At 47.4% G+C, this 27,031-nt stretch overlaps 1 protein-coding gene and 1 pseudogene across 1 annotated transcript; both read left to right on the top strand.

Annotated features, from left to right (window-relative positions):
* Positions 1-2,200: 2,200 nt before the first annotated feature.
* LOC104072157 lies at positions 2,201-20,895 on the top strand (annotated as a pseudogene).
* A 772-nt stretch (positions 20,896-21,667) lies between these two features.
* Positions 21,668-22,627, top strand: LOC104070721 (olfactory receptor 2D2-like). The gene has a single exon (XM_009583093.1). It carries the CDS (start codon positions 21,668-21,670, stop codon positions 22,625-22,627), a length of 960 nt encoding a protein of 319 aa, XP_009581388.1.
* Positions 22,628-27,031: the final 4,404 nt, after the last annotated feature.

The following is a 27,031-nucleotide window of genomic DNA, read 5'->3' as shown; positions in this document are numbered from 1 at the left end:
CATGGCCAGCACACATGGGCACAGGCAGACGAGATGGGACCCAGATGAGGGCCCATGAGATGAGATGGGGCACAGGCCAATGAGGAGGCCCTAATGAAATGCCTCTATGCAAACGCACGTAGTATGGGGAATAAACAAGAGGAGCTAGAGACGTTCGCACACCTGCAGGGCTACGACCTTATTGGCATCACGGAGTTGTGCTTGGAGGGCTACTGTGATTGGAGTGTTGGAATGGAAGGTTACAGGCTCTTTAGATGGGACAGGCAGGGGAGACGAGGAGGGGGTGTTGCTCTCTATGTCAATGACCAGCTGGAGTGCATGGAGCTCTGCCTGGGGATGGTTGAGGAGGCGACTGAGAGCATTTGGGTCAGGATTAAAGGGAGGGCAGGGACATGTGACATTACAGTTGGGATCTGCTAGAGGCCACGCAACCAGGAAGGCCGAGTGGATGAAGCCCTCCATAGACAACTAAGAGCAGTCCTCATGGGGGACTTCAAGCACCCCGATATCTCTTGGAGGGACAACACGGCAGAGCATAAGCAATCTGAGAGGTTCCTGGAATGCATAGATGATAACTTCCTTCTCTAAGTGACAGAGGAGCCAACGAGGAGAGGTGCTATGCTGGACCTTGTTCTCACCAACAAGGAGGGGCTGGTGGGGAATGTGAAGCTCAAGGGCAGCCTTGGCTGCAGTGACCATGAAATGGTGGAGTTCATGATCCTTAGGGCAGTGAGGATGATACATAACAAGCTCACTACCCTGGACTTCAGCAGAGCAGTCTTCGGCCTCTTCAGGGATCTACTTGGTAGAGTACCATGGGATAAAGCCTCGGAGGGAAGAGGCCCCCAAGAAAGCTGGTTAATGTTCGAGGATCACCTCCTCCAAGCTCAGGAGCAATGATCCATCAAAGAGGAAGTAAGGCAAAAACACCAGGAGGCCTGTATGGATGAACAAGGAGCTCCTGGACAAACTCAAACACAAAAAGGAAGCCTACAGAGGGTGGAAGCAAGGACAGGTATCCTGGGAGGAATACAGAGAAATTGTCCAAACAGTCTGGGATCAGGTTAGGAAAGCTAAAGCCCTGATAGAATTAAATCTGGCCAGGGACATCAAGGGCAACAAGAAAAGCTTCTATAGGTGCGTCGGGGATAAAAGGAAGACTAGGGCTGAGTGGTGGCATTGTTTTGGACAATGTGTCCCATCCCATTCATCAGCAATACTGCATCATAATGGAATACATTCAGGGATGACGGCACGTGTTGTGGAAGGACCTGTGACCCCGTTGGGGATCCACGCTGGGGCAGTCTGTTCCTGAAGAACTGCACCTTTTGGAAGGCACCCGAGCTGGAGCAGTTTGTGAAGAAATGCAGCCCTTGGGAAGGATCCACATTGGAGAATTTTGTGAAGGACTGTCTCCCATGTGTGGGACTCCACTGTGGAGCAGGGCAGCAGCTTGAGGAGGAAGGAGTGGCAGAGACTACATGTAATCATCTCACCACAACCCATTCCTCGTCCCCCTGAGCCACTCAGAGGGAAGAAGGTAGAGACTTCAGGAATGAATTGAGCCCAGGAAGAAGGGAAGGCTGGGGGGAAGATGTTTTTAGATTTTTTCTTATTTTTCGTTATCCTACTCCATGGTTAATTGTCAATAAACTAAATTAATTTCGCCAAGTTGACTCTGTTTTGCCCGTGATGGTAATTGCTGAGTGATCTCCCTATCCTTATTTCAACCCATGAGCCTTTCATCAGATTTTCTCCCCTTGTCCAGTTGAGGAGGGGGAGAGATAGAATGGCTTGGTGGGCACCGGCAGCCAGCCAGGGTCAACCCATCACAACCTCAAAAGATCATCCGGTCCAATCTTTCATGGGAAAGGGATCCTAGATGACATTATCCACCACCTTGTCCAATCGCACCTTGAAAACGTCCAGCAATTGGAACTCTACCACGTCCCTGAGAAGGTTGTTCCAGTGAATGATTGCTCTTACTGTAAAAAATTTATTTCTTCTATCAAGATGAAACCTCTCCCAGTGCAACTTGTACTCATTGGCCCTTGTCTTCTTCATGTGGCTCCTTGGGATGAGAGAGCCTCCATCCTCTTTGTAGCCACCCTTTAAGTACTGGAATATTGTGATGAGGTCCCCCTCAAGCCTTGTGTTCTCCAGGGAGAAAACACCTAACTCCTTCAGTCTTTCCTCATAGGACAGGTTCTCCAGCCCTTTGGTCATCTTTGACATGTACAAGGTGGTGGCAGTAGGTGGCAGCTCAGGATCAGCTGAGGCTGAGTCAGGGGACTCAGATCCCAGTAGTGGCAACCCTCACTGCCAGCACATCAGCGGCCAGATGTTCCTAGGTGATTTAAGGTGATTTTACCTTGGAATCTAAGCCATGTGATCATCCTAAAACAAGCACAGTTTTCCTGAGCGAGTCTTACAGATGTGCAAGAGAAGAGGAAGAGTAACCACATCAACCATGTTTCTCCTGGGCAGCTTACAAAAATATACAGCTCACGCTCAACAATATTTATAGATGACTGCACAGTCAGTCAACCTAATCTTAGAAGCACAACAAAGTGCAACATTAGCAATAGTCTACCATATAAAGAACAGAGATTCAGACAGATGATTGGATATTTTTGAGGAAAAATCTCATCCTCTCACACAGGAAGAAGTTCCAGATGATTACTACAAGCATGGCCCCGATTACAAGCACGTCTACCGGTTTGTTCGGACACTTTTCAGTGCTGCACAGCTGACAGATGAATATGCAATTTGGTTTATTTGGAAAGGCCTTTAACTGTAAGAGGATAGTCCTAGGAGCTATAATGCTGGCTTCTAAAGTAGGGATGATCAGGTTGTGGGGAATGGGGATTATTGCCAAACATTGGAGGACTTATTGAAGGACCATGAACGCAGTAATAGCCAGGAAGAAAGGGGAACATGACTGTGCCAGCCAGCAGGCAACACAAATGGTTTTCCTGGTGACAAGGAAAGTCTTCATCATTTTTGACACAACAGTGGTGGTGTACCAGATCTCCCCAAAGGAAACCTGATGACGAAGAAATGCAGCAAGGTCTGCAGGTGCCGATTGCTCCACACAGTGACAATGAAGAGGTCATTCCCTAACAGGGTTAGAAGACACATGGAGAACATAATGGCACATGGGTCCATGTGCCCACCTAGGAAGGTCAGGAAGCCCAGGGGAATGAGACCAGTTACAGGTGTCTTGTTCTCCTTTGCCATGGCTCTAAAAATTACAAAAGAGATTATCTCAAAGTGAAAAAAAAATTCGGTCTGAAGGAAGGCCTTAATTAACAAAAATTTCAGCTGGAGATTGCAAATAATCACCTGCATGATCATCTGCACTAAGCCAATTCTGTCCCCAGAATGCGTTCTCTTAAAACAAAAGTGAACATATACGGAATTTAAGGACGCTATAAAAATAACAAAGTGAGGTGGTTTTTTTTCCAGTTCAGCTACTCCCGACCTGTAGCTCTTGACGGTTTGAAGAAGATAATGAGAATTTTTTTTGAAATGTAGTCCTTTTTGACTCTGAGCCATGTTCTCCTTTGTGTGATTTTATTCTTTCCAAGAATAATTGCAATTTCCTAATTCTCAGAAAGGGGTCAAATGGGAGTCTTGTCCATGTTCTCTCCTGGCTGTGTTCCTGGTCCTGTCCTCCACCTTATTATTTCTTGTTCATGTTTATGTTCCTCAAGGGCATCATATTGTCCTGTTTGGAGTAGCTTTGTCGGGTCCTTGGCTGGGCTGCCAGATGCCCACCCACTCTTTCTCAATCCCCCTCCTCAAGAAGACAGGGGGAGAAAATAAGGTGAAAAAACTCATAGGTCAAGATAAAGACAGGGAGATAAAATACCAGTTACCCTCACAGGCAAACCAGAGTCAACATGAGGAAGATTAGTGTAAATTGTTACCAATTAAAAATAGAACAGGATGGTGAGAAACAAAGACCAAAAAAACCCACCCTAAAACCAATTTTAGGTATTTAGGTATGCTTTTCAATGATCCTTGACAGTCTCTTTGACCTCCACCCTCAGCTCCAGGTGGTGATTTAAACACTTTTCACGCCTCAGGCAATCACCATCTCCTAGGTGCAGAGGAAGAACTCCTGAAGGCACCGCTGGGCTTGAAATAAGGGCTCAGGCATGCAGGGTCCCATGGACCAGGCAATGCCCCCCTCACTCTCCTCCTGCCTGCAGTTCCAGGCAGATTCACTGTCCATACTCATTATCCAGGCAGTGGGCACCTTCTTGCTGTGCCCAGAGACCAAGGCCTCACTTCTTCCTCTCTGAGACCTACAAGCAGCGGCACTGGGTGATTCACCAGTGCCAGGGCAACTCCATCTTCTCACCCTGCCTGGGACACCAGAGCCCTGTTTCAGGGGGAATCTGTCCTCCGACAGACCTCACATACTGACGGGATCTGCAGCAAAATGATGGACAGCAGATCAGTGCCACCAAGGTAGGAAACCTCTCCCCATGTCAAGCTTTGCTGGCCAAGTGCTAGGCTGGGTGGAAGGAAGGCGCAGTCCCTAAGTGTGTACTCAGGCCCCCAGGAGCAATCCAAGATGACAGGGAATTGGAAGTGGGATGTAATGTTCTCATAGAGGCTCCTTGGGTCCCTCACGCCACTGGAGGTGTCCTGGTCCCAGCACACGAGGGCCGGGCACTACAGGCTGTTCTCTGGAAGCTCTTGGCAATGGGAAAGCCCGGAGCTGCAACAGAGCACAGCTCCCCTCTGCGGGCACCCTGGCAGGAGGTGACAGGCATTTTTGCATAGTGGGATCCACACTGAGCTGAGGTGCATGTTGAGACCAATGCTCCTGTTTGTGTGTATGTCCTGGTTTTAGATGGGATAAAGTTATTTTTCTTCCTAGTAGGTGGTATAGTGCTGTGTTTTGGGTTTAGTGTGAGAAGAATGTTGATAACACGCTGATGTTTTAGTTGTTGCTAAGTAGTGTTTATGCTAGTAAAGGACTTTTCAGCTCCTCATGCCCTGCCAGGGGCACAAGAAGCTGGGAGGGAGCACAGCTAACCCAAACTGACCAAAGGGATATTCCATACCTTATGATGTCATGCTCAGTATATAAACTGGAGGGAGTTGGCCAGGGGGCAGCAATCGCTGCTCGGGGACTGGCTGGGCATAGGTCAGAAGTTGGTGAGCAGTTGCATCTCATTTTTCTTGGGTTTTGTTCTCTCTCTTATTGTTTTTCTCTTCATTACAATATTATTATTATTATTGTTGTTGTTGTTGTTGTTGTTGTTATTACTGTTGTTGTTGTTGTTGTTATCTCAACCCACGAGTTTTCTTACTTCCGCCCTTCTGATGCTCTCTCCCATCCCACTGGAGGGCGGAGAGTGAGCGGGCAGCTGCATGGTGCTTAGTTGCCAACTGGGGTTAAACCACAACAGGGTGAGAAAGTCAGAAAACCACCTCCCCTCCCAGCCCCAAGAGCAGAGCTTCTGGAAATGACTTAGTGAGGAAGGTGAAGGAAGAAATGAGGAAGAGAAAATATTTGTTCTTATCTTGCCTGAAACACTCCCTCTCTGGTTCTGCCTGCAGTGAATAATTTTTTGTCCCTCAGCCAACAGCCCACTGAAGCTCTTCATGGAGGACACCCTAGGGGTGATCCTGCAGATGGCCATGTGGAAGAATCATCCCCTGAGCTCTCCACAGCCACAACATGCATCCAGCTTTCCAGCTGTAAGTGTAGACAAGGAAGTACAGAAGATGTGAGCATGTTAACTGAGCAGGTTAATGCAGAACTTTTGTCTGCACTTCTCAGTGACCATCCACCTTTCGGTCCCTCTCAGGCATAGGACATCTCTTTTCTTCATTTGCCTCATTCTCTTTGCCTCCTGATTCTCCCTGTTCTGTCTCTCCTTCTCACACACCCCAATTTGATACAGACTAAGCTCTGCCTGTCACTCCGGAAGGCTTCACTGCTAACACATACACTTTTACTCCCTCAGAAAGGAAAACTCAGCTAAAACTTCTTTGTAGACACCATGGTTGGTTTTGTCAGCTTCCAACACAGCTGCTTTCCAAGGCCAGCTCTTCGCTGCACCAAATGGACTTAGCATGACACAGTGCACAGACGTACAAGCTCATTCCTAGAAATGGAATGAACAGCTGTTTTCTGTCAGGAAATTTGGGCACAGGGATTCCCCCCAGCAAAGCAATGGTGATTCCCCTGAGATGGAGGAGAGATATGAAAAGCAACGGAACAGCCTGGGGCATGGGTGGGAATCCAGTTGAACAGAAAATCTTCCCCAGTCTCTGGCTGATGGCGTCTTTTTCACATGCTGAGGGTTTGGCTGATGCCCAGGTGCGCATCTAGGAAGGGATTTTCCTTCTTCTGGGTATTCTGGCTAGGAGATAAAGCCACAAGAGCAGTCACGTCTCACAACAAGGGCTCCTTTCTGCAACAGTGTGCTTCAGAGGAGGCTGAGGGAAGAATGAGAGCAGGACAAGCCAGTCAGATACATCAATACTCATTCCCATGCCACAGCTAATTTCAGATGGAGCCTGATGAGGTTCATGTGGCATCCCTCAGTAGCTCTCCCCCAAGTCCAGGCAATCCTTGAACCTGACAGTTTTATTGGACTATTTTGCTCTTTTCCCAAGACCTCAGACAGAAAAGTCACACAAGCATGCTGTTAATGACATTTGTCTTTGCTGCACAGGCTGGGGTGGCAGAGATCCAGCCTCACCACAACCCCAGCATGCCACTGCTGGACAAGCTGAGGTCTACAAGCAAACAGTGCTGGGGAGGGAGACACTCCACAGGGAACACACACACACACACCCTCTTTCTCTGTGATGCTGCAAGCTGTGGGTACCAATGTGGGCTCAGTGGAGAGACAGGTGGTGCTGTCCTGCAGCTTGGCATCCCTCACATGGAAAAGCACCTGGGAGTTCTCCACAGGCAGCCCAGAGGAGAATCTCTCTGAATCTGCCCAAGGTTATCCATCCACAGCAGCATCTGAGAGGCCTGGGTCAGCAACTCCTCTTGCGCCAATCCTTGCTAGCCTGAAAGACACATCTCACCAAAGGCTGCAAGTCCCACCAGGATTGCCAGAAAAAACAGGACTATGTCATGCTTTCCCTTTCATAGGTTGCCCACCGAGTTCCAAGCAAGAGGGAGTTGGTGCTTGCAGTTTCACATCTTGTCCTCCCTCTGCTGCCTCAAAGCAGCCTCCAGATCTCACTGTGGAGAGTGGAGAAAATCTCTTAACTGCTGCTCCAGACAGACCTCCTTACATCCCACACTGCTGACCCAGGGAGGCTCTCGAGAGATGATAGACTGGTGCTCATCCCAAGGAAAGGAATCAAGTTGCAATCTTTGCTATGCCACAGGTTTCCAAGGGCCAGGGCCAGGTTTTTCAGTACTTGGAGATTCTTACTTGAGCAGTGAGGCAGCAGCTGGGCTTTTCGCAGCCCTCTAAGTCAGAAGGTGTTTGAGCATCCTCTCAGGCAGACATACTTGTTGTAGAACTGCTGCCTCCAGACTCCGGGTCACATTATCAAAGGGGCACAGAGGGGAGGCAAGAGTGCTGGGAGTGGGGCACTCGGCGGGGTTGTGGCCCATGGAGGCAGAGGGCGGGACAGAAGTGGGATGGGACAGGAAGCACAGGGCTGCTGAGCCATGGTCCCCCTGCACTGCCAGGCACAGGCAGGATTGGGATGAGTTGCCATCGTGGGGGCACCTGGCACTCCTGGATTGCAAGAACAGGTGCTGCTGCCCCAGGACACAGCACCTCAAAACCACACGCTGACCCTCCACCCCAGAGCCCCACATGCTGGTGCTGTTCTTGGAGCCGGTATTGCAGGCCAAGTGGCCTGTGAAAGGCCGGCAGCAGCCCCAGAAACAGAGGCTGGGAGCACAGAGCAAGCAGGAGCCACAGCTCAGCCCCGGGGCCTGAAGGCAGTGCCACCGGAGGGACCAGCAGGAGCGGAGCTGCCTGGAGCAACATTGGGTGTATGGAAGTGTGGGTAGGGGTTGCCCCCAGCACAGGCACTTTGGCCATGGGGATCCCAGAGCCCTGAAAGTAGCCAAAGTGGAGTGGGGATGACAGCAACAAGGCATGGCAGGAAGTTTTTGAAGTGAGGTGCTTTCTATTTTTACAATACGGTTATTCTCTCAAAGTGTCTCATTGGAAAATTGGACATTTAAAACTACATCTGGAAGTAAAGGACATGGGGTTCTGCTGGATGCTATCATCCATCAATAGAAAAGGAAAAGTAAGCTATCAGATGAAGTCTCCAGGGGATGCAAAGCAGGTGTTGACTGTCAGGCAAAAATGCAGGACGAACCAAGTGCTGAAGGGCAGTTCTCGGGGCAAGGAGGGTGAGCAGGGGAGGAGGTTGTGGGAGCAGGGGAGGTGGAAAAAGTAAAGGGGAGAAGCTGGACGTGTAAGAGGAGAAATCAGTGCTGCTGGGAGAGATGTGGTCTGGGAGAGAAACAGCACCTTTCTGGAGTCAGATGGATCCTTCCTCCCTCTCAAACACAAGAACAAACCCAGCCCTCATTCCTAGCACTTTCTGGGACAGCTTCTCTCCCCAGCTGGCATCATGACTCACAAGTCCATGATCCTCCGTCCTCTTCCTCAGTCCACAGGTATCTCATGTAGAGGGAAAATACCTACTGACTCTGGCCCAGCCCCGCCCTGCAAGACAACCTTCTGAGGTCAGCTTTCGTCTCCTGATTCTTCAGTGTGAACGTGAGGGAATTCAACAGGGGCATCTTTGTGGTGCAGAAGTCAGCAGCCAACTCTGTCCTCAGGGACATGAGACCATGGGCATGTAATAGCCGGCCACACAGGCCTAAGATGAGAGGTCAGGGGAGTGAGGCATGGACACTACCTGCACACAGGGAGGGAACTCCTTTTAGGGGCCCTATATCAGGATGACAGGGATTTCTACTCACCAGCATGTGCCTTTGCAGGTGGACATCAGCTCTTTGGCCACATTCAGAGCCAATGGAAGGGCATGTAGCTCTGAAAACCAGAGCTCAGCACTTTTTCCAATTTTCAGATGGCATTTTCTGGTGAGTCTGCAGAACTTCTTCCAACTTACAGAACAAGCCAGACCATATACCCACAGCTGAGTAGCAATACAATCCAATGCACCACTCTGCTGCCATCACTGGCCTTCAGAGCTCAGAAAGTGCTAGAAGAGCCAAACTTCCATTGGCAGGTGGGGGAAAGAAATCTGACTTCTTAAAAGAAAGACTGAAATATGTGGTTCAGCTGTTGCCAACTGGACTGGTTTGACTTCATGCAAATGGCACTTGCAGTTTCACAAATTAAGCAGTGAAACAATGAGGCCACTGGGAGGGGACTGATGGACTGTGAGCACTGTACCCTGACGTGATGACAGTGCAACCTGGGTCACCAGGACATTCTAATTGGAGAGTCAACTTCTTAAAGGAATTTCAGTCCCAGAAAGGACTTGGATCCAACAGTTCTTAGCTCTCAGTCAGTACGAGCTTAATTTCTCAGAAACACATTCTTGAATAAAATTACTGCTTCTCTAGCCTTACAAGACAGAATACTTCATATTAAGTTAAGATTTTAAGTTGGGGGATGGGTCAATACACTAATATCAAGGGACTATCACCATAGACTCTTCCACAGTCACAGAAAATGCCTATTCTGTTCCCTGAGTCTACACTCAATGCCAGGAATTGGAATGGATATGTTTCCACAGGAGACAACACAACGCTAAAATCATAGAATGCTAGAATCATAGAACAGCTTGGGTTGAAAAGGATGCTTACTGTAGTTAGTGTTTGGGTCCCTATCTCAATCATGGTGACCTCACATGTGGTTTGGGTCTCTGTCTCAACCATCGTCTTCTCAGACATAGTTTGGATTCCTGGCTCAATCACGGCATTCTCAGAGGTGGTTTGGGTCTCTGTCTCAACCACCATCCTCTGATAGAACTGAATCGTGGCTTGATAGGCACAGGTCAAGCCCCAATAGTGCTGAAAGCTGCTGTTTTCACTGAGGTAGGCAAGGCACACTTCTATCAGATGGTGTGTCAATTTACCAGGATTGCTAGCCTGTTCAAGTGTAAAATCCCAGGTTATGGGAGGTGATAACCGCCCTAGGCACTTGCCCAAATCCTTCCACACACCCTGCCACCCAGGGACTAACCACCTCAGGGCATGTTTCACTGTTGCCTCACCCAGAAGTTGTCTCCTCTTACACCTGTCTAGGATGACACTGGATTTCACAAACCTAACAATAAGCCAACAGTGCTAATTAGTACAGCTGTTAATTAAACAGCTCATGTAAGGGTGAACCTTGGAAGCCTGCAAAACAAAACAACACACATCAGTCCCAGATGGGAAGAAGAAGTTGTATTCCCTCATCCCCTCCACTAGATAGCTCCCACAGCACAGTAAGGGCCCCAATGCCAGGGCAAAGTGCATAGCCTTTGGTCCTATTAGCATGTTCCCAAGCTCAGCCAAATAAAGAGATAAGCAGTGCAGCAAGGAAACTCCCTGACCTGCACAGAAGCCTGCCAATTAATAACTACTACAGCTATAGCATGCTCAATTTAAAACTGCCATTGTTTCAAGGCCCACATTGAGCACCAAAAAGATGAGTTGACTTTGTCTGGCCACCAAGCTGCTCTCTCAGTCTGCTTCCTCAAGTGGGACAGGAGGAGAAAATAAGATGATAAACTTGTGGGTCAAGATAAAGGCAGTATAACGAAGAAAAACAAAGGCTGCACAGAGAAGCAAAGCAAAGCAAAAAGATTTATTCTCTACTTCCCATCAGCAGGTGATGTCCAGCTACTCCTGGAAAGCAGGGCCAGAGTTTGTGTAGTGGTTGCTTCAGAAGATAAATGCTTTAATAACAAATGTCCCCCCAATCCTCCTCCTTTCTCTTGCATTTTATTGCTGAGCATGACATCATGTGATATGGAATATCCTTTTGGTCAGTCTGGGTCTGCTCTTCTGGCTATGTCCCCTCCCATCCCCTTGCCCACCCCCATCCTACTGGCCTTTTGGAGAGGGAGTTGGAGAGACAGCTTTGCTGCTGTGCAAGCACTGCTCAGCAATAGTCAAAACATTAACGTGTTATCAGCACCATTCTAGCTATGAAGCACAGCACTATGAGGGTTAATATGGGAAAAGTTAACTCCATCCCAGAGAGACCCAGTACCTGTGTGCTCACATGTAAGTAAATGTTTGTATTTGTGCAGGCATATTGTATGTGTTTTCACATACATACGTGTGTGAGATGTGCACACATATCTGTGTACACATGCTTGTAACAATACACGCATGTGTCTAAATAACCATGCATGTATATGCACCCTTTTTGTGTGCATGTAAGCGTGTTTTTACATGAATCTGTGTGTATGTGGTTGAGAAATTCCTTCCATTTGCTTGTGATGTCAATAGGTGAGATCACGATGAAAACAAAGGGTCCAACTGAAACCTTCAGAACCTGCTGCTTTGTAGTGTTCATGGACAGAGCAGTAGAGAGTGCCATGAGCAGCACATTCCCTCATGATGAGGGACACACAAGAACACACAAATACACATGATCATGCAGATCTGCATGGAGTCGTGTACAACTTTGTGCACCCACATGCATTCACAGAGATCCACATGCACAAATGTCCACACAAGCAAGCACACATGCATCCACACAAGTTAACTGTGGACTTAAGTGAGGAGATGCTGGATCCCACCCCAACAGGGATGGTCTGGAGCACCTCCAGACACATCAGTACTGTATGCTGAGAACTCCCAGAGACTTTCTAGAACAGGCAGGATGCAAAACGGGCTGGCAATATTCTTAAATTAAATCCCAGCAACACAGCCCGCTCACCTGAGGAAGCGACAACAAATGCCTGTCTGGCAAGTTGGAAGGGAGCAAGCTGGGAGGGAGCAAGCTGAGAGGGAGGGAAGGAGGAAGAAACAAGGGTGTAACATGCCCTGTCACACAGAAGCCTTAGAGTGTCCAGCTGAGGATTGCACGGGTGGAAGTAGCTGGGCCCAGGCCAACATCACCTGTTTACATGGGACCTTTCTGGCACTTGGTGCACATCTTCTGCCTGTATGAACACACTCCTGTGCCTGTCATTCCAGCACACCATGGGGGCTGTGGCCTCGCCAGCTTCTGCAGCCTCCTAAACCTGCTAGTGAAGGCTCTGGCACATGGTGACCCTTCACCATTCCCAGAGGAAAGGTAGAGTGGGACATGCTGAGTAGGCCCCTTTCAGGACCTGTACCTTGGAGCTAAGGAAGGTTTCTCCAGAGACAGTGGCCATGGGGCTCTGACTGACTTGCTTTGTCTCTCACAAGAAATGTCCTCGCAGCCTCAGAACACGTCCTGCGGATGTGGACCCTGACCAGTGCTGGGCTCTGGTGAGGACCCTGAGGGCTGCAGGAGGCCTTTAGAGGGCAGCAACCCTACAGGCTCTTAGGGAAGGATGTTCCTCTTGCTCTGCATCAAGTTGTGCTAGGGAGGTGGCTCTCACAGAAGATGATCTTTAAGGATGGCACATTTTCCTGTATGGTGGGAGAGGAAAGGGAGAGAGTTGCATTGCAGGAAGAGAGGATGGGGTGTTGCCTACATGTCCCAAGGGTAGCCAGAAGCTTTCCAAATTATTGTTTTCACCAGCAGAAGACATTAGAGGATGTAATCTACCTGAGGAAGGGGAGCTCCCAAACTGTTTGCAGGAAATTGTTGGGCATGCTGACATGCATCCACCCAAAGTCCTGCTCAAGGATCCCTGCAGCAGGGACCAAACCCATGCTTTGACCCACCACACCTTTCAGCCCCTCACAAACAAAACTGAAGGGGGAAGAAAGGAAAACCTGCTGAGAGGGGAGGTAACTACATTAAGACAGATGTGAAATGACATGCTGATAATGCTGATAAAAGATTTCCACCTGCTAATTAGCAATTGTTTGCATGTTCAAGAGGGTGTATTTGTCAGTAGTTAATGCAAGTAACTTCATCAGCTCAATTTCATTTCTATTTCCTCACCTCAGCATTTGCAGCTTATGACAAGTCGGGCTTGTCCTAGACTCACAACCCACTGCTGCAGCATGACTTCCTGCACAGGAGCTCTGGCTGGTTCCAGACCCCTACCTCTTTCTCTAAGGATTTAACAGTCACCAGGGAGTTGCAGGGTTTCATGTATTCATTTCTTTCGTTTTTTGTTTTCTGCAAACTTGAGGAACACTTGAGTCTTTGTCAAGAGGAGCTGTTCTACATGTCTTAGGTTTTTTCCTTACATGTAGACGTGGTCTGGCTGAATGTCTGGAACTGACTTGGCAGCTTCAACTCCAATGCAGTTTCTTTCTTTCCTTCAGGAGGTAACTACCCCCTAAACCTGTCAAAACACCTCAGTTAGGCGCAGCCAGGCAAGTCTGACCAGTGCCTCTTTTCGCTTTGTAACAGTGGGCATTCAGCAACTTGCTAACAGTGCCCAGAGGGGCTGGGAGCTGGTCCTAGTACTCCTGGTTCCCAGCAGGGTTTTCTCTACTGTTCCTAGCAAGGGCAGAAGAGCAGGCCAATGCTGTCCCAGCCAGATAACCAGGGTGAGTCCTCTCTCCCCAGCCAGCACAAAGTCCATGGCCCACACTTTGGAGCACGGGTGGCTGTACCAGCATAGGAGCAAAGCCAGCTAATCCTGGGAGAACTGACAAGATGGCACTTGGAGCCTTCCCTCCTCTCTCCAGCCACACACTCTGAGTTCTCCACACAAGGGCAAAGAGACACCATGGGTTTGTGTTATTAGCTCTTCCCAGTGAGCCCTGGGGATGATTCACTTTGCAAGGACATAGTCAGTTAAGCAATTCAAAAATGAATGCACTCTGAAATTACCATGTACATGATGAGTTGCTATAGGAGCCTGACATTTTGTAACAGGAAGTGTTTGTCAGAGCTCTGTAAAGTCATCTTTACTCTCATCTACCACCTGTTCCTCAAACAAAGCGGAATCAGACCTTCATCTGGGATAAACTGGTTACCACAATTTACAACAGTGGGGGTATTTTGGCCCTCTGATGCCAACAGAGACAATGAATTTACCCTGCCACTGCTTGGACCCTCTGCTTTTGTCTAGGCAGTCATTTTCTGTAGGCATGACAAAGATGTGCCAAAGCAGAATAAGACATTGCTTTCTATAGAACTGCAAACTGAAGAAAGTCTACATTCCTGAAAGCTGGAGGAGGAGGAAACTGCACATTGTGGATCCAGCTCTGTTGTTTGATCCCATGTCTGGGCAAAGCCTAGAAGCCCACAGTCTAGAGAACACTGGAGGACTGCAGTTTGGACTCCTGAGTTTTCGGTAGGGAGGGGTGGCTGTTGAGCTCCATTTCAAAGGCTTGGACTTGAGGGTCCATGTCTGGAGGAAAGGTATAGCCTGGTGGTTAAAGAAAGTGGTGCTGGGAGTCACAGTGCCTTGGTCAAATTCTCAAGTCTCACAAGGAAAGGTGAGGTCTACTGTGCATAGACCCCCACACCACCATTCCTCTCTGCTTTCCTGAAGTGTGTGATCCAACATTTAGAGAAGCAGAGCTCAAAAGTGAAGACTTCTATGTTGCCTTCCCTTATTCAGGGACAAGCAAGCAGTGCCCTACAACAAGAAAAGGACAGACGTTCAGGCCCAGGAATAGTTCCATGGGAAGACTGAATCCCTTACCTAGTGTGGAAAAAATCACCTCCCATCAATTATCCACAGGCAAAGCACAGGCCCCTGACACTTTCAAAGATTATCCAGTTACTCCAGCACAACTGAAGCCTAACACAGAGCATTTCTGTCTCTCAGGGGCAAGCAGGTCATTAACCGCAAAACCTACAGTACCTCAAGAAACAAAAAGGCTCCTGACCCCATAGGAAATGATGTCTCCTGAGTCAAGCCTTAGGGGGAGAAATCTTCTAGTGACCAGTGTCTCCCTTCCTGCCCTGGGATCTGGACAGGGGGAACAACTGACCAGCAATTTTGTCTTCTCTTAGGGAGTCATTGTGGAAGATGAGCCATCCATGGCAGGAGGTAACACAAGAAAGCTTGCCCATGGCCATGTGGAAGACGGTCCTGGAGCTCCCTACAGCAACAATGTTTTTCCAGCTCCGGCCCCAACCATGGTCAAAGAGACACAAAAGGCATGAGCATGTTGACTGAACTCATGTCTTCTGTCTGCAATTCTCAGTGACTGTTCAGTCTTGGCAAAGTTTTCCTCTAAACCCTCAAGCAATATGAAGTGATTGCATTTGCTTTACAGGAGGTTATGAACGTAAAGGGACAGGGAAAGATTTGTCCCATGAACAGAACCAGAATCAGATGTACAAGGGACAGAAAAAAGTATTCTAGCATTAGCTAGTAGTGCCCACATATTGTGACATATTCATTATTTGGTCTCTCAAATGCCCTTTTCTCATGAAACCCTGAACCTTCTCTCACACATCTTTGGGTTTTTACTAGGCATGAGTAGAAGGAAAATCATTCTCCTATTGGGACCCAGACCACAATTTTCTAACCTTGTTTTTGTGTGCAAATAAAGCTACTCATTCACCTTCTAGTTTCCCACAGACACAGACCATCTCTCTTCTCCAGGTGCCTCATTGTCTTTGCCTCCCTCTGATTCTCTTTCTCCTGTCTCTCCTTCTGACCCAACTCACTCCCACCCTGGCACAAAGACTGAGCTTTGTGTGTGTCACCTCAGAAGACGTCACTGCAGACACCTGCATGTTTACTCCTACAGGAAAGAAAATCCAGCTAATTACTCCTTTTGGGCACCATGGTCTTCCACTACAGCTGCTCTCCAGGGCCACCAAAGAAAAATTGCCAAAAGCACTGTGCACAGAGGAAAAAACTGGACCACAGATATGGGAATCTCCCAGGACTTCATGAACAGAGGGGCTCCACTTCCTGCCGCACTGGTGATTCTCTAGTATTGGAGAAGAGATTTTACAAGGAGTAGAACAGCTCACAGTGGTGGAGGTGGTGCAGGGTGTGAGAGGGGGAGATTAAACAGAGTACCTTCTCCTTTGTGTAGCTGATGCATGATGCTAACAGTCTTGATCTGTCTTTTCTGCTCAGCTGGCCTTCTGCTCCTGGCAAAGAAGCTTTCTTTCCGCTGGCCTTTCTGGCATTCAGACATGATGACATTCTGTGGTCCAAAAGTCATCAATCATTTCCTCTGTTAGGAAGACTCCAGCCTTGCCCTCTCCTGCACTGACACACAGTGCTCTGTCTATCTATCTCACTTGCATTGCAGTCTGGTACAGCTCCACCATGTTCCTTTATATAAAGCTGTCACTGCAGAACTTCCTGGGCTACACAAATTTGTCAACACCTTTAACACTATTTTAACTCTTTTGTTGAAATCCTTCATTTACAAACTCAGAAAAAAGAAAGTGAAGCAAAAACTCTGGGGAGAACTTCCCAGAAGAAGTAAAGTAGCTTTTCAAAGTGCCTCAGTGTGAGCAAACATAATTATTCCCTCCTAACTTCTGCCCGCCAAAAGTTCCTCAAAACAGTGTAAATTCATCTGAGCATCACTGTTGGAGAGAAAGCACCATGTCCACAGCAAGCTCCTCTTGTCCACCTTACAGCTATATTATGTCAAGTTAAACCTTAATCCTGATGCTCCCATATCCCTTTGGTCATTATAGGATGAATGTATAATGCCTCCACTTGTGACTAATCAAAGAAACCCTACCATGGAAGAAGGCTCAGAGAAGATAGACAAGGGTGATGTGCTCCTGAAGCTCCGAAGAGAAAATAGGAAGTGACAATAGCACTGAAGGAAACTGAACTTCTCTCAACACAAAGGGGACCATAAGGTGGCCTTTGTTTTAGGTAAAGTGCTACGTCAGTTGAGTCGGTCAGCTGATTAGGTAAATGGCCTTCCCTAAAACAATGAATAGAAAGTAGTATCTGTTTGAACAAGCCAGCCTGGGGGAAGTGTATATGTGGCTCAGCCCAACATACAGTATAAAAACTGAACAACCAGACAAATGAACTTTGAAGAGAGCAGTGAACTTGAACTGGCTTCAACCCGTATATTTGTTCCCTGCATCTGGGATGCCCAGCATCATGATGGTGAGTGTATAGGGACTGGTAAAGGGAATCACATTTGTATTTTAATCCAATTGTATATTGCAATTGATATATTGTGCTTATGTTGTGATTTCAGTACATTGCTGTATCACTTCGCTAAATCAAAATGTCATGTACATCAAATATCTTCAGATAAGTAAATTAAGCATTAAGCCCTCCTTGTGTGGAATTTCTGGAAGAACCTGGTCAGAGAGTATTAGACTATGACAGTAAGTGATGAGAAATCCCACGCAGCTGTCTGCCAGAGCTGGAGATGGTATCTCCTGGAGGTTTGCATTTCAATTTGCTAAGTGTTTAATTTTATAAGAGATTAATGTAAATCTCTGACAGAACTTCCAACAGGTGGCTAATGTTTTACAGAAACGGACACACGTATTTCTTCTTTTAATTTGATACTTTCCGGGAGCATCTGTGTCTCATTCTTGTGGCTATCTCATTGGCTCTTACCCTGATTCAAGATATATTTGTCTAGTATCTCTACCAGTAACCATTATGCCTCACATAAGACTGTCAACAAAGTTGACATTTCCCTTCCCTCTCCTTTGTTTCCAAACGTATTTATTAACTTATAATTAAAAATACTCAAAATACTATGCTCCATACAAGATGAGTCAGGGCCCTTCCACAAGTAAAATGCAGCACCTGTTATTAGCAGTCTATCATTCAACTATCCATTGGCTTGGCTGTAGAAACAGTTCAAGGCATTTGGCAAAGTCACCAAAGAAGGAACTTCTCTCCCCAGATGCAGACGTCTGAAATGGTAGATGGGTAACAAGTCATTCTTTACACTCAGTGGGAGGAGATTAGCTCTTAGAAAGAGCAGTTGATTTCACTGTTCTTAGGAATTTTATTTTGGAACAAGATGAATCATGCTTTCAAAGTTCTTCCCTCTGTATAGGGATGATAAAGGGAGTCTGGGTGAGGATCTCAGATGAAGACATCACCATGGCAGATGAAAAAAAAAAAACAGTATAGGTTTTATTTCACCTAACCATAGAGGTCTCCAAGTGAGACACTTGAGTCTGAACTGATTGTCTGCTCCTCCTTTCTAGAAGCAACAGTACTTCTGGAGATGATTCAGGAATGTCCTCTGTACATCTGTTCTGGAATGGGAGAAGTCTCTCTCTAAACATACCAATTTTCATGCACATGTGCTGATTCATGCATGTTCTCAATACTCCAGGGCATCTACATATCAACAGCAATATGGGGCAATTGAACCAAGCCTCCAAGATGAATCCTATCCTTCCTGTTCTTGTTTCTTGCAGAGAACATCTGTAAAAGTTGGTCTTACCTTCTCAGCCCCTCTGAAAAACTCAAAGAGGGAGGAGTAATAGAGTAGTCCAGGCTGTCTTAAGTGAACTGGGTAATGCTTACTGGGTAACAGACTCAAATCCATGGATGGGTGCTTGGGTCTGCACTGCTGTATTTTCTCTTGGTCCCACATTCAGCACCTCCTTTCCCCAAGGTGTCTCCTGCTCTGGCTCCAAGCTGCCATGGACAGGGCTCCAGGCACTTGGATATGAAATCTGCAGCTGGGCCTACATACTTGTGCCCAAAGACGTGGCAACGTCCACCTTCATCATCTCTGCTGTCCTTCACAGTAGTTGTGGAAATGCTTTAGAAAGCCCACTGGATTACACCTGCTCTGGGATGTCTGTAACTTTCCTGGCTGGGATGATGTTTCATTTTGGGGGTGAATTCTAACTGTTGAGTGCTAGAGCCCTCTTCAGCCCTGGAGAGCAACCAAAAGCAGGACCTCAAAAATCTAAGGGACCCGAGGCACAGATAAGTGCAGGACACTGAGGGCTGCAGACAATTCCACATCAATACAATCAGTAGTCCTCTGACATAAACTGGGATATGCAAGGCCCTGCTTAGGGCAGTGAGGACCCAGGACCTCTAGGAGAGGCAGGTTGACCTGGACCAGCAGTGGAATGTCAATGGGGTACCCTAGGCCCTCTCAAGTGAATTGGATATCCTTCCCAAGACACAGGCCCAAATCCATAGAGTTGGATCCAGATGGAAAGTCAGCACCCTCCAGCTGAGCATCCATATGCAGCGCTGCAGTGGCATTGCCTGAACACAGGACCCTGGAAGCAGTTCTGTTGCCCATGGGGTGTTTGAGGCATCCATATGGGGCAGAGGGCTATGACACAAGGGTTGGAGGCAACCCTGCCCCTCTTGAAGTGGCAGTGGGAGGCCAAAGAGACCCACTAGCAGTAGAAATGCTCTAGAGCGCAGGTGACAGACTCCCTCTTTCAGCCACTACTGACCAGATGAGGACCACACAGAGTCCAGATGTTGGCGTCTCCATGTTCGTGCTTACAGTTCAGAGTGTGACTCCCAGCAGGAACTCACCCTTTCTTTGAGATTCATCTCACCCATCCTGAAGAGCCAGGGCACAAAAGACCATTTGCACTGGCCATCCTTTCTTGCCTTGCCAGCCAGTGGAGGGATAAACCAGTCAAGGCACTGTGGACTTCTCATTTTGAAAAGATGATTCAAAGCTATAGGGACATATGGGCAACTCAGCTCACTTCAGCCCTGATGGGTCAAGCCCCTAAGCACCAAAGTTTGGGTGGCCTCTCTCCTCTGAGCACAGAGCCTGGCACCCCCAAATGGACTGGAGAAAATGCCTGCTGCTTGTTTCTTTTTCTCCCCACTGAGCATTGGTAGACATGGAAAATATGACTCTCATGAGCCACAGCTGCCTGATTCTGAGGGAGTTATTTTCAATGTAGTCTTCTGCAGGGGGAAATCTGAATCATCTTCCTGGGGTCTCCCTTGTCTTTGCTGCAGTGTTTACAGAAGCCATTGCTTATTACTCTGCCTCAGTTTTGTTCTTCCTCAGAGCAGGCTGAATTGGCACAAAGGTGTGGGGAGGGGTAGCCCTTGCTGGAGTTGTTGACACACTTTCCACCAGCTCAGAACTTCCTTCCCCCAGGGACTAGTTAGTGCTCGCTCCCTGCAGTCCCAAGGGGAGAGGAGATGCAGCAAGACCCTTCAGGAGGCTGATTCCTTCTATGAGTAGAGGGAGAGTTTGGAGAGAGGGCACATTCAGGTACTGTTGATGACTCACAGCAGGGACTGCTGGAAGCAGAATACAGGAGTGTAGCAGCCTGTGCGGCAGGAATTGGGGTCTGAAGAGATAAGAAGTGGACAGGAAGAAATCGAGTGTGAGATCCAGCCCTTGGGTTTTGTTCGCAGGTACCATCACAGAAGTCAGTGCTTCATGCTGAGGGTTACAGGTAGGTGCTGCATTTGCACAGGCAAATTTATTGTTACTTAGCTCATGGGAGTTTGCATGGTGTCAGTTATACAAGTCCTGTGCCTCTCTCTTGTCCTTTCCTGAGTGTCTTCCTTCCTGAGCTCACTCCTTGCTCCACATACTCCCTCTATGTCCTTGGCATTGCTGAGCTCTCTGGCAGTGAAGCTGTTACTGTTCTGTTAGAGCTGTGCTGCTGCTGTGTGGGAGACAGCTTGGAGGCACTCCCGTACCTCAGCTGGGCTGTAGGAAGCATCTGGGCAGGTGTGTGGTCCCAGGGTGCCTGCACATGTAATTTCATCTCTCACAGTGAAATTCCACTTATCTTCATCTCTCTCTCTCTCTCACACTTTTTTCTCAGGGATCAGTCTCCCATCTTCAGCTTTCTCACATTAGACCCCATGCTGCTCTCCAAGTACAGCACTGATTTTGGGGCCCTCTCTCCACAGGAGTACCTCAATGAACAGCTCTTCCAAGCCCAGAAGAGGACTGTCATGGAGTCGGTGTGATTGCCTATTTTGAGGTGCCAGTCCTTCCCAGCAACTGTCTGTTCTGTGTAGGTGACTGCCATGGTTGTCTCCGATTCACTGTAAAGTCATAAGATGGGAAACCACAGGCACATCAGTGTGTCCCTCCCCAATTTTGCAGAAATGTAAGGAGGAGGATTGGGCAGAGGGCTTTATTTCTCAGCGTGGGGTTTTCCTGTGCACGTACACAAATTCTTACTAGGTGTTTACCTCCATCACATACTAGATACTGCTCCTGCCCCATCTCAGCTCCCACTCGCCATCCCTTTCCCTATCAGAGTAGAGAGCTCTGAGAGCACATCTTGAGTGTGGAGGTGCAGGCGCTGTGCTCCTGCAGAAAGGCAGCCCAAAGGCATCAGAGACTGCAGCTGAAGGGGAAAAAATATGAAGCACACGATCTTCATTATCTTCTCTGACCTATTTCCTTCCTTCTAGAACAGTCTTGCTTCTTCACATCGCCTCATTGATTCAGGTGTCCCTCTCCTCTCCTCTCCTCTCCTCTCCTCTCCTCTCCTCTAGAACAGTCTTGCTTCTTCACATCGCCTCATTGATTCAGGTGTCCCTCTCCTCTCCTCTCCTCTCCTCTCCTTTTTCTTACAGAGAATATGGAAACTCTCAGGTGTCTGTGAACATCCATGCTTTCTCTAGAAGAAGCTGCCTCCACAACTCCTTTGTGAAACAACACATCAATAAGAGCTCTACCTTACAGCTCTCCTGCCTGGCAAGTGGAAAAAAGAAAGATCTACAACACAGCATGGAGAGAGGGGAATGGGACAACCAGACATTGCTGATGGAGTTCCTCTTGCTGGGACTGGGGGATGCCCGTGAGCTCCAGACACCTCTCTTTCTCCTCTGTCTGACCATATACACAGTGACCATGGTTGGGAACATCCTCATCGTTGTGCTCGTGGTCACAGACCCGCATCTCCACACACCCATGTACTTCTTCCTGGTGAATCTGTCTAGCCTAGAGACCTGCTACAGCTCCACCATCCTGCCCAGGCTGCTAGCCAGCTTCCTGACTGGAGACAGGACCATCTCTGTGCAGGGATGTATGGCACAGTTTTTCTTCTTTGGCACTTTTGCAACTTCTGAGTGTTACTTGCTGGCTGCCATGTCCTATGATCGGTATGTGGCCATATGTCAACCCCTGCTTTATGCAAGCCTCATGAACTGGAAAGTATGTCTCCAGCTGGTGGCTGGATCATGGGTTGTGGGACTGCTAATTTCTACAGGAATCACATCTTTCATCTCTCGCCAAAGGTTCTGTGGCCCCAGTGCAATTGACCACTTCTTCTGTGAAGAAGCTCCATTGCTGGAACTCTCCTGCAGTGACACTGAGATGATCAGAATTCTTATTATCGTACTGTCTTTCCCAGATGTAGTTTTCCCATTTCTGTTCACTCTGGCATCCTATGTCTGCATCATAGCTGCCATCCTGAGGATCCCATCCAGCCTGGGGAAGCACAAGGCCTTTTCCACCTGCTCCTCTCACCTCACTATGGTCATTGTTTTCTATGGGACCCTCATCATTGTCTACATGCTGCCCAGAACAGCGGCACTGAGACAGCTCAACAAAACATTCTCTTTTTTTTACACTGTCCTCACACCTCTCATCAATCCACTCATCTACAGTCTGAGGAACAGAGAGGTCAAGGGGGCACTGGGGAGGGTGCTAAGGAGGGCTGCTGCCTGCACTGACAGCTCCAACTAGGTGTGGATTTCAGGGCCCAAATCTGGTTCTCCTGCAAACTGACAAAGAGAACATGGGAAGGAATGTGCTCCCAGGAGTATCTCTGCAAGTGTCTGGCTTTCACCTAGGATGACAAGAGTGTCCTGGTTTCCAGTGGGATATAGTTAAATTTCTTCCTAGTGCTGTGTTTTGGATTTAGTATAAGAAGAATGTTGATAACACACTGATGTTTTTAGTTGTTGCTAAGTACCCTGTTAGTCAAGGACTTTTCAGCTTTCCATGCTCTGCCAGGTGCACAAGAAGCTGGGAGGGAGCATAGCCAGGACAGCTAAACTAACTGGCCAATAGGGTATTCCATACCATATGACGTCATGCTCAGTATATAAATACGTGGCGTGGTCCAGGAAGTAGCAATCACTGCTTGCTTATAGGTCGGCGAGTGGTGAGCAATTGCATTGTGCATCACTCATTTTGTATATTCTACCATTACTATTATTATTATTATCATTATTATTATTATTTTCCCTTCCTGTTCTGTTCTACTAAACTGTTGTTATCTCAATCCATGAATTTTACTTTTTTTTTCCCAGTTCTCTCCCCCATCCCACTGCAGGGGGTGGGGGGAGTGAGTGAGCAGCTGTGTGGTGTTTGGCTGCCTGCTGGGTTAAACCACAGCAAAGAGGCAGAGGGAGAAGAGGGCCTTAGGGAAACACATGCACAATTGAGAAGAGAAAGTAATACCTTTCTATGGGTTGCTTTTTCCTTAGAGGCAGTGAAATGGTTGGGGGTGAAACCAAATGCTGAACTTCTCTTTATCAGGGAAGTGAATAAAGCAATCTGGGTTGAAATGTGACCTTGGTCTTGGGGCAAACGTGGCACCATTTTTTCTGACTGTGAGATCCTGGGGTGGGAACTGTCTTCCTTTAGCCATACACATTTCCAGTGAGAAAGTCATTCAGACCATGACCTTGGTGTCACTTTTATTCAGTGGAGATCCTTGGCTCAACACAGCTGCTCCCATGCCTGCTGGTGCCTCCTTTCATGTGAGATGTCACTGAGTACCCCACACACCCAGGTGTTCCTGTCAGGAAGATTTGGGGACATGATGCAGTGGCCTGTATGGATATGGGGAGCAAATGGACGCAGGAAGGAAGGTGAAGGTGTCTGGGAGGGCCCCTAGCCCTAACTGTGGCCAGCAGCATTCACACCTGTTACGTCAGAGACTCCAGTGGAAACAGGTCTGTCGTAAACCCACCTTGAGATCAGTGCTAAACACAGGTCACACACGGTATGTCTTCAGAGCACCTCATTCTTTCTGCAGCGTGTCCTGGGAGTATGGGGGAATCAGGTTGAGTGGAGAAGGCCCCTTCACTGTTGTGACACTCATAAATCTCTGTTTCACCATTTACTTATTTACGGGGAATCCAGACTGCATATGGAGTTGGTGTTGGACGGTGAGAGGTTTAGTTTTCATAGGAAGCATTTGAGAAGTATTTAAGATGCTTTAGACCTATCCTACGGTATGACCAGTTTTTAAATAAGATAAAAAATTGACCTTACATCCCATCTGCTTCCCTGGACTTGTGTAGGTCCAATTTGCTTGTGTGCTTCCTATCTTAATCTTTCTTCTCCGTGGGTAATGCTTCCCTTATGCAGATTCCGCCTTGGGCTCAGGGTTGTGGTAAAATCAATGTCTCTGTATTCCTCCTGGTTAGCCCATCTGCTGACAAGTAGAACCCTGAACCAGATGAAGTCTGCTGTCATGGTTCTGATGCTGCTATTCGTCTTACCCAGTTCTCTCAGGATCTTAAACTCCACCATCTCCTGTTCACTGCAGCCAAAGCTGCCTTCAGACTTCATACCCTCACCCATTTCTTCCTTTTAGGTAAGCAACTGGTAGAGCGGATAATTTACCCCAGTCAGTGATCAGTGGATCACCTGCATTAAAAAAAAATGTTTTTAATACACTGCAGATATCACCTGAGTTGCTTGTGATCCACTGTGTTGCCCTTTCAGCAGGTATCGGGGGAGCAGGGAGAGTCACCCAGGAGAATGAGGACCTGTGATTGTGAGGCTTCCTCTAGCAGCCTGAAGAAGCCTTTGTCTACTTCCTCTCCTTCATCAGGTGGCTTGTAGTAGGTGTTCAGCATGACATCACCATGTCAGTCTGTCCTCCAAGCCTTTCCCAGAAGCTCTTGACTGTCTCTGCAGTTCTATGAAGGGAAAACCCCACACATTTGAGCCACTGCCATGTTTCCCAACATTCAGGAAACATTCCAAAAGACTAGAAGTGTCAAACATCCGGATGTGAAGATTGTGGTATCTCCTGAGCTGAAAATAAGTAGATGGCATATATAGATGTTTAAATACAGAAATATTAAGGTTTAATTTATCCTACCTCATTTTAGGTGTCAGAGCATCTATCACAGTTAAGGTCTGAATCATAACAATCTAAATAAAAACATCTGAGCTCTGCATCAGGCAACTAATCTGGTGCCCTTACTCAGGTCAGTGGGGAGAGATATTGTAGATGATGCAGAGGTAGCGATCAGGTGTAAAAGGTGATGGATCACCCATCGAAAGTTCTGTTCTCTTTGCATGGGTGAAGGAAAGAACTGAGATGAATGCCTTTGATACACCACAGGTAGCTTTACCATCTCAGAGGAGACATCTGCAAGGAATCAGTCTCATAAATCCCCCTTTCATGTTATAAATGAGCAAAAACAGTTCCAGGATGTAGCTTGTCTGAGCTAATTGAGACTTTTTCAGGTATTTATTTGGAGGTATAATTCTAATTAAAAGGAATTGATCTCCCTGACCTCCAGAGCAGGTGTCTTCACCTGAGCTATTCATCCTTGCTCCACTGATTATCAGTGGAGAGAAATGGGCAATCTCAGGCCTTAATTCACCTCCTCCAAAAGTTACTGTACAGGTCAGGCAAGCCATGTTTTAGAAGGATCAATTTTTCTCCCAGTGGTGCTCAAGAGAGTTTAAAGACTAAAGTTGGCCTAGGCAGAAGAAAATTCACGGTAGACATCCAAGTTTTGTTGAGAAGACTTCCACCCAAAGAGACACTGTCTACACTGTCCAGGGCCAAAATAGAGAGATATTGGACATGACAAAATCACTTTCTGCAACTCCTGTGTCAAGTCCAAGGGCTCAATGTGGTTAAAGGGACAGCAATTTACTTGTGCTTTGTGTGACAGATGCAGCTGATTAGAGCAACCTGCCCAACTTCTCTCCTGCACACAAAAACCCTCTCCCTGTCACCTTTTTCTCCCTAGAGTTCTTTGGACATGGGTGTGAGGTTCAGCAATCGGTTGGAGGTGCTCGAACAGGCTGGTAATGAGTTCACTTCTGATCATTTGATGAAGCAAGCCATGCACACATGACAATGCCTGTTGATCATGCAATTTGTTCACACCATTCAGCTAGATCAGTGGACGTTTTGTTCACATTGGCTTTACCAACACTTTCTGCCCTTTCTCCCAAATTATCCTTGTTGCCAAACTGTGGAGGTACAAGATGGAGAAGAGGAGTTTAAGATGGGTGAAAAATTCACTAGATATCTGAGCTTAGAGAATTCTCACCAGAGGTAAATACTCCATCTCCCATGACGGCTCTTTGATCCACTGAATTTGCAGCATCAGAATGTCTTGTCTTCACTAGAAACAAAAGGCAAAGGCTCAGACAAAAGAAGACAGAAAGAAATGCCATTGTCTTGAGAGCTTATTAAAATCCTCCTGTTTACCATCTCCCTTGCCAATAAAAACAAACAACAAAACTGGAAAAGCTCCCTAATTAGCCACATGGGAATGACTTATCTTCCAAGTCTTAATGAGTGGTAAAAAACATTCCGCACTTCAGTAAGGGCAGGGCTGGGTGGTGCTAGCTTTTAGGTCTCCTTGGGAGGATTGCACACATGCCTTTAAATTATTGCATGCAACCTGGTCAGCGGGAGCCTTGAGTCTTCTTCTCATGTTACTGTGGAAAAGCTGTTCTTCTAGGAACCCTAGGTGGACCAGTGTGTGCCAAGGGGATCCATTTCTGTCTAACTTCTCTTCAACAGTACAGTGAACTGCACAGATTCAACACCAATATTAGACTCAAGGGAAGGATGAATAAACCGGTGGGTAGCAGATGCCATTGATTTCTTATGATCTTTAAAGATGGGCTTCTGCTCATGCTCTTTTTAGCCAAGATCTGGCTTTGTCCCATCTAAAGAGATGCATTTAAATGAAGCGACCCAGTTCAGAGTGTAATTATGAAGCCTTCTACAACCTGGAGTCAGATGAGATGGGTCAGGTCCTCTGGTGATTCCTTTCATTTTTCCAGGTTTCCAAGGGCTTAATCCTCCTTCAGGGTCCCATTGCAGTTGCTTCTACAGTGTTCATTCAGTCCTATCCCCATTTAACTTCAGAAAAC

The sequence above is a fragment of the Fulmarus glacialis genome, unplaced genomic scaffold, assembly GCF_000690835.1.
Source record: "Fulmarus glacialis isolate BGI_N327 unplaced genomic scaffold, ASM69083v1 scaffold18, whole genome shotgun sequence".
Lineage (NCBI taxonomy): Eukaryota > Metazoa > Chordata > Aves > Procellariiformes > Procellariidae > Fulmarus > Fulmarus glacialis.
This window is presented reverse-complemented; position numbering and strand designations above follow the sequence as displayed.

Bases quoted from the DNA above. Each gene is read 5' to 3' on its own strand.
- LOC104070721 (XM_009583093.1), top strand. From the start codon at position 21,668: ATGGAGAGAGGGGAATGGGACAACCAGACATTGCTGATGGAGTTCCTC.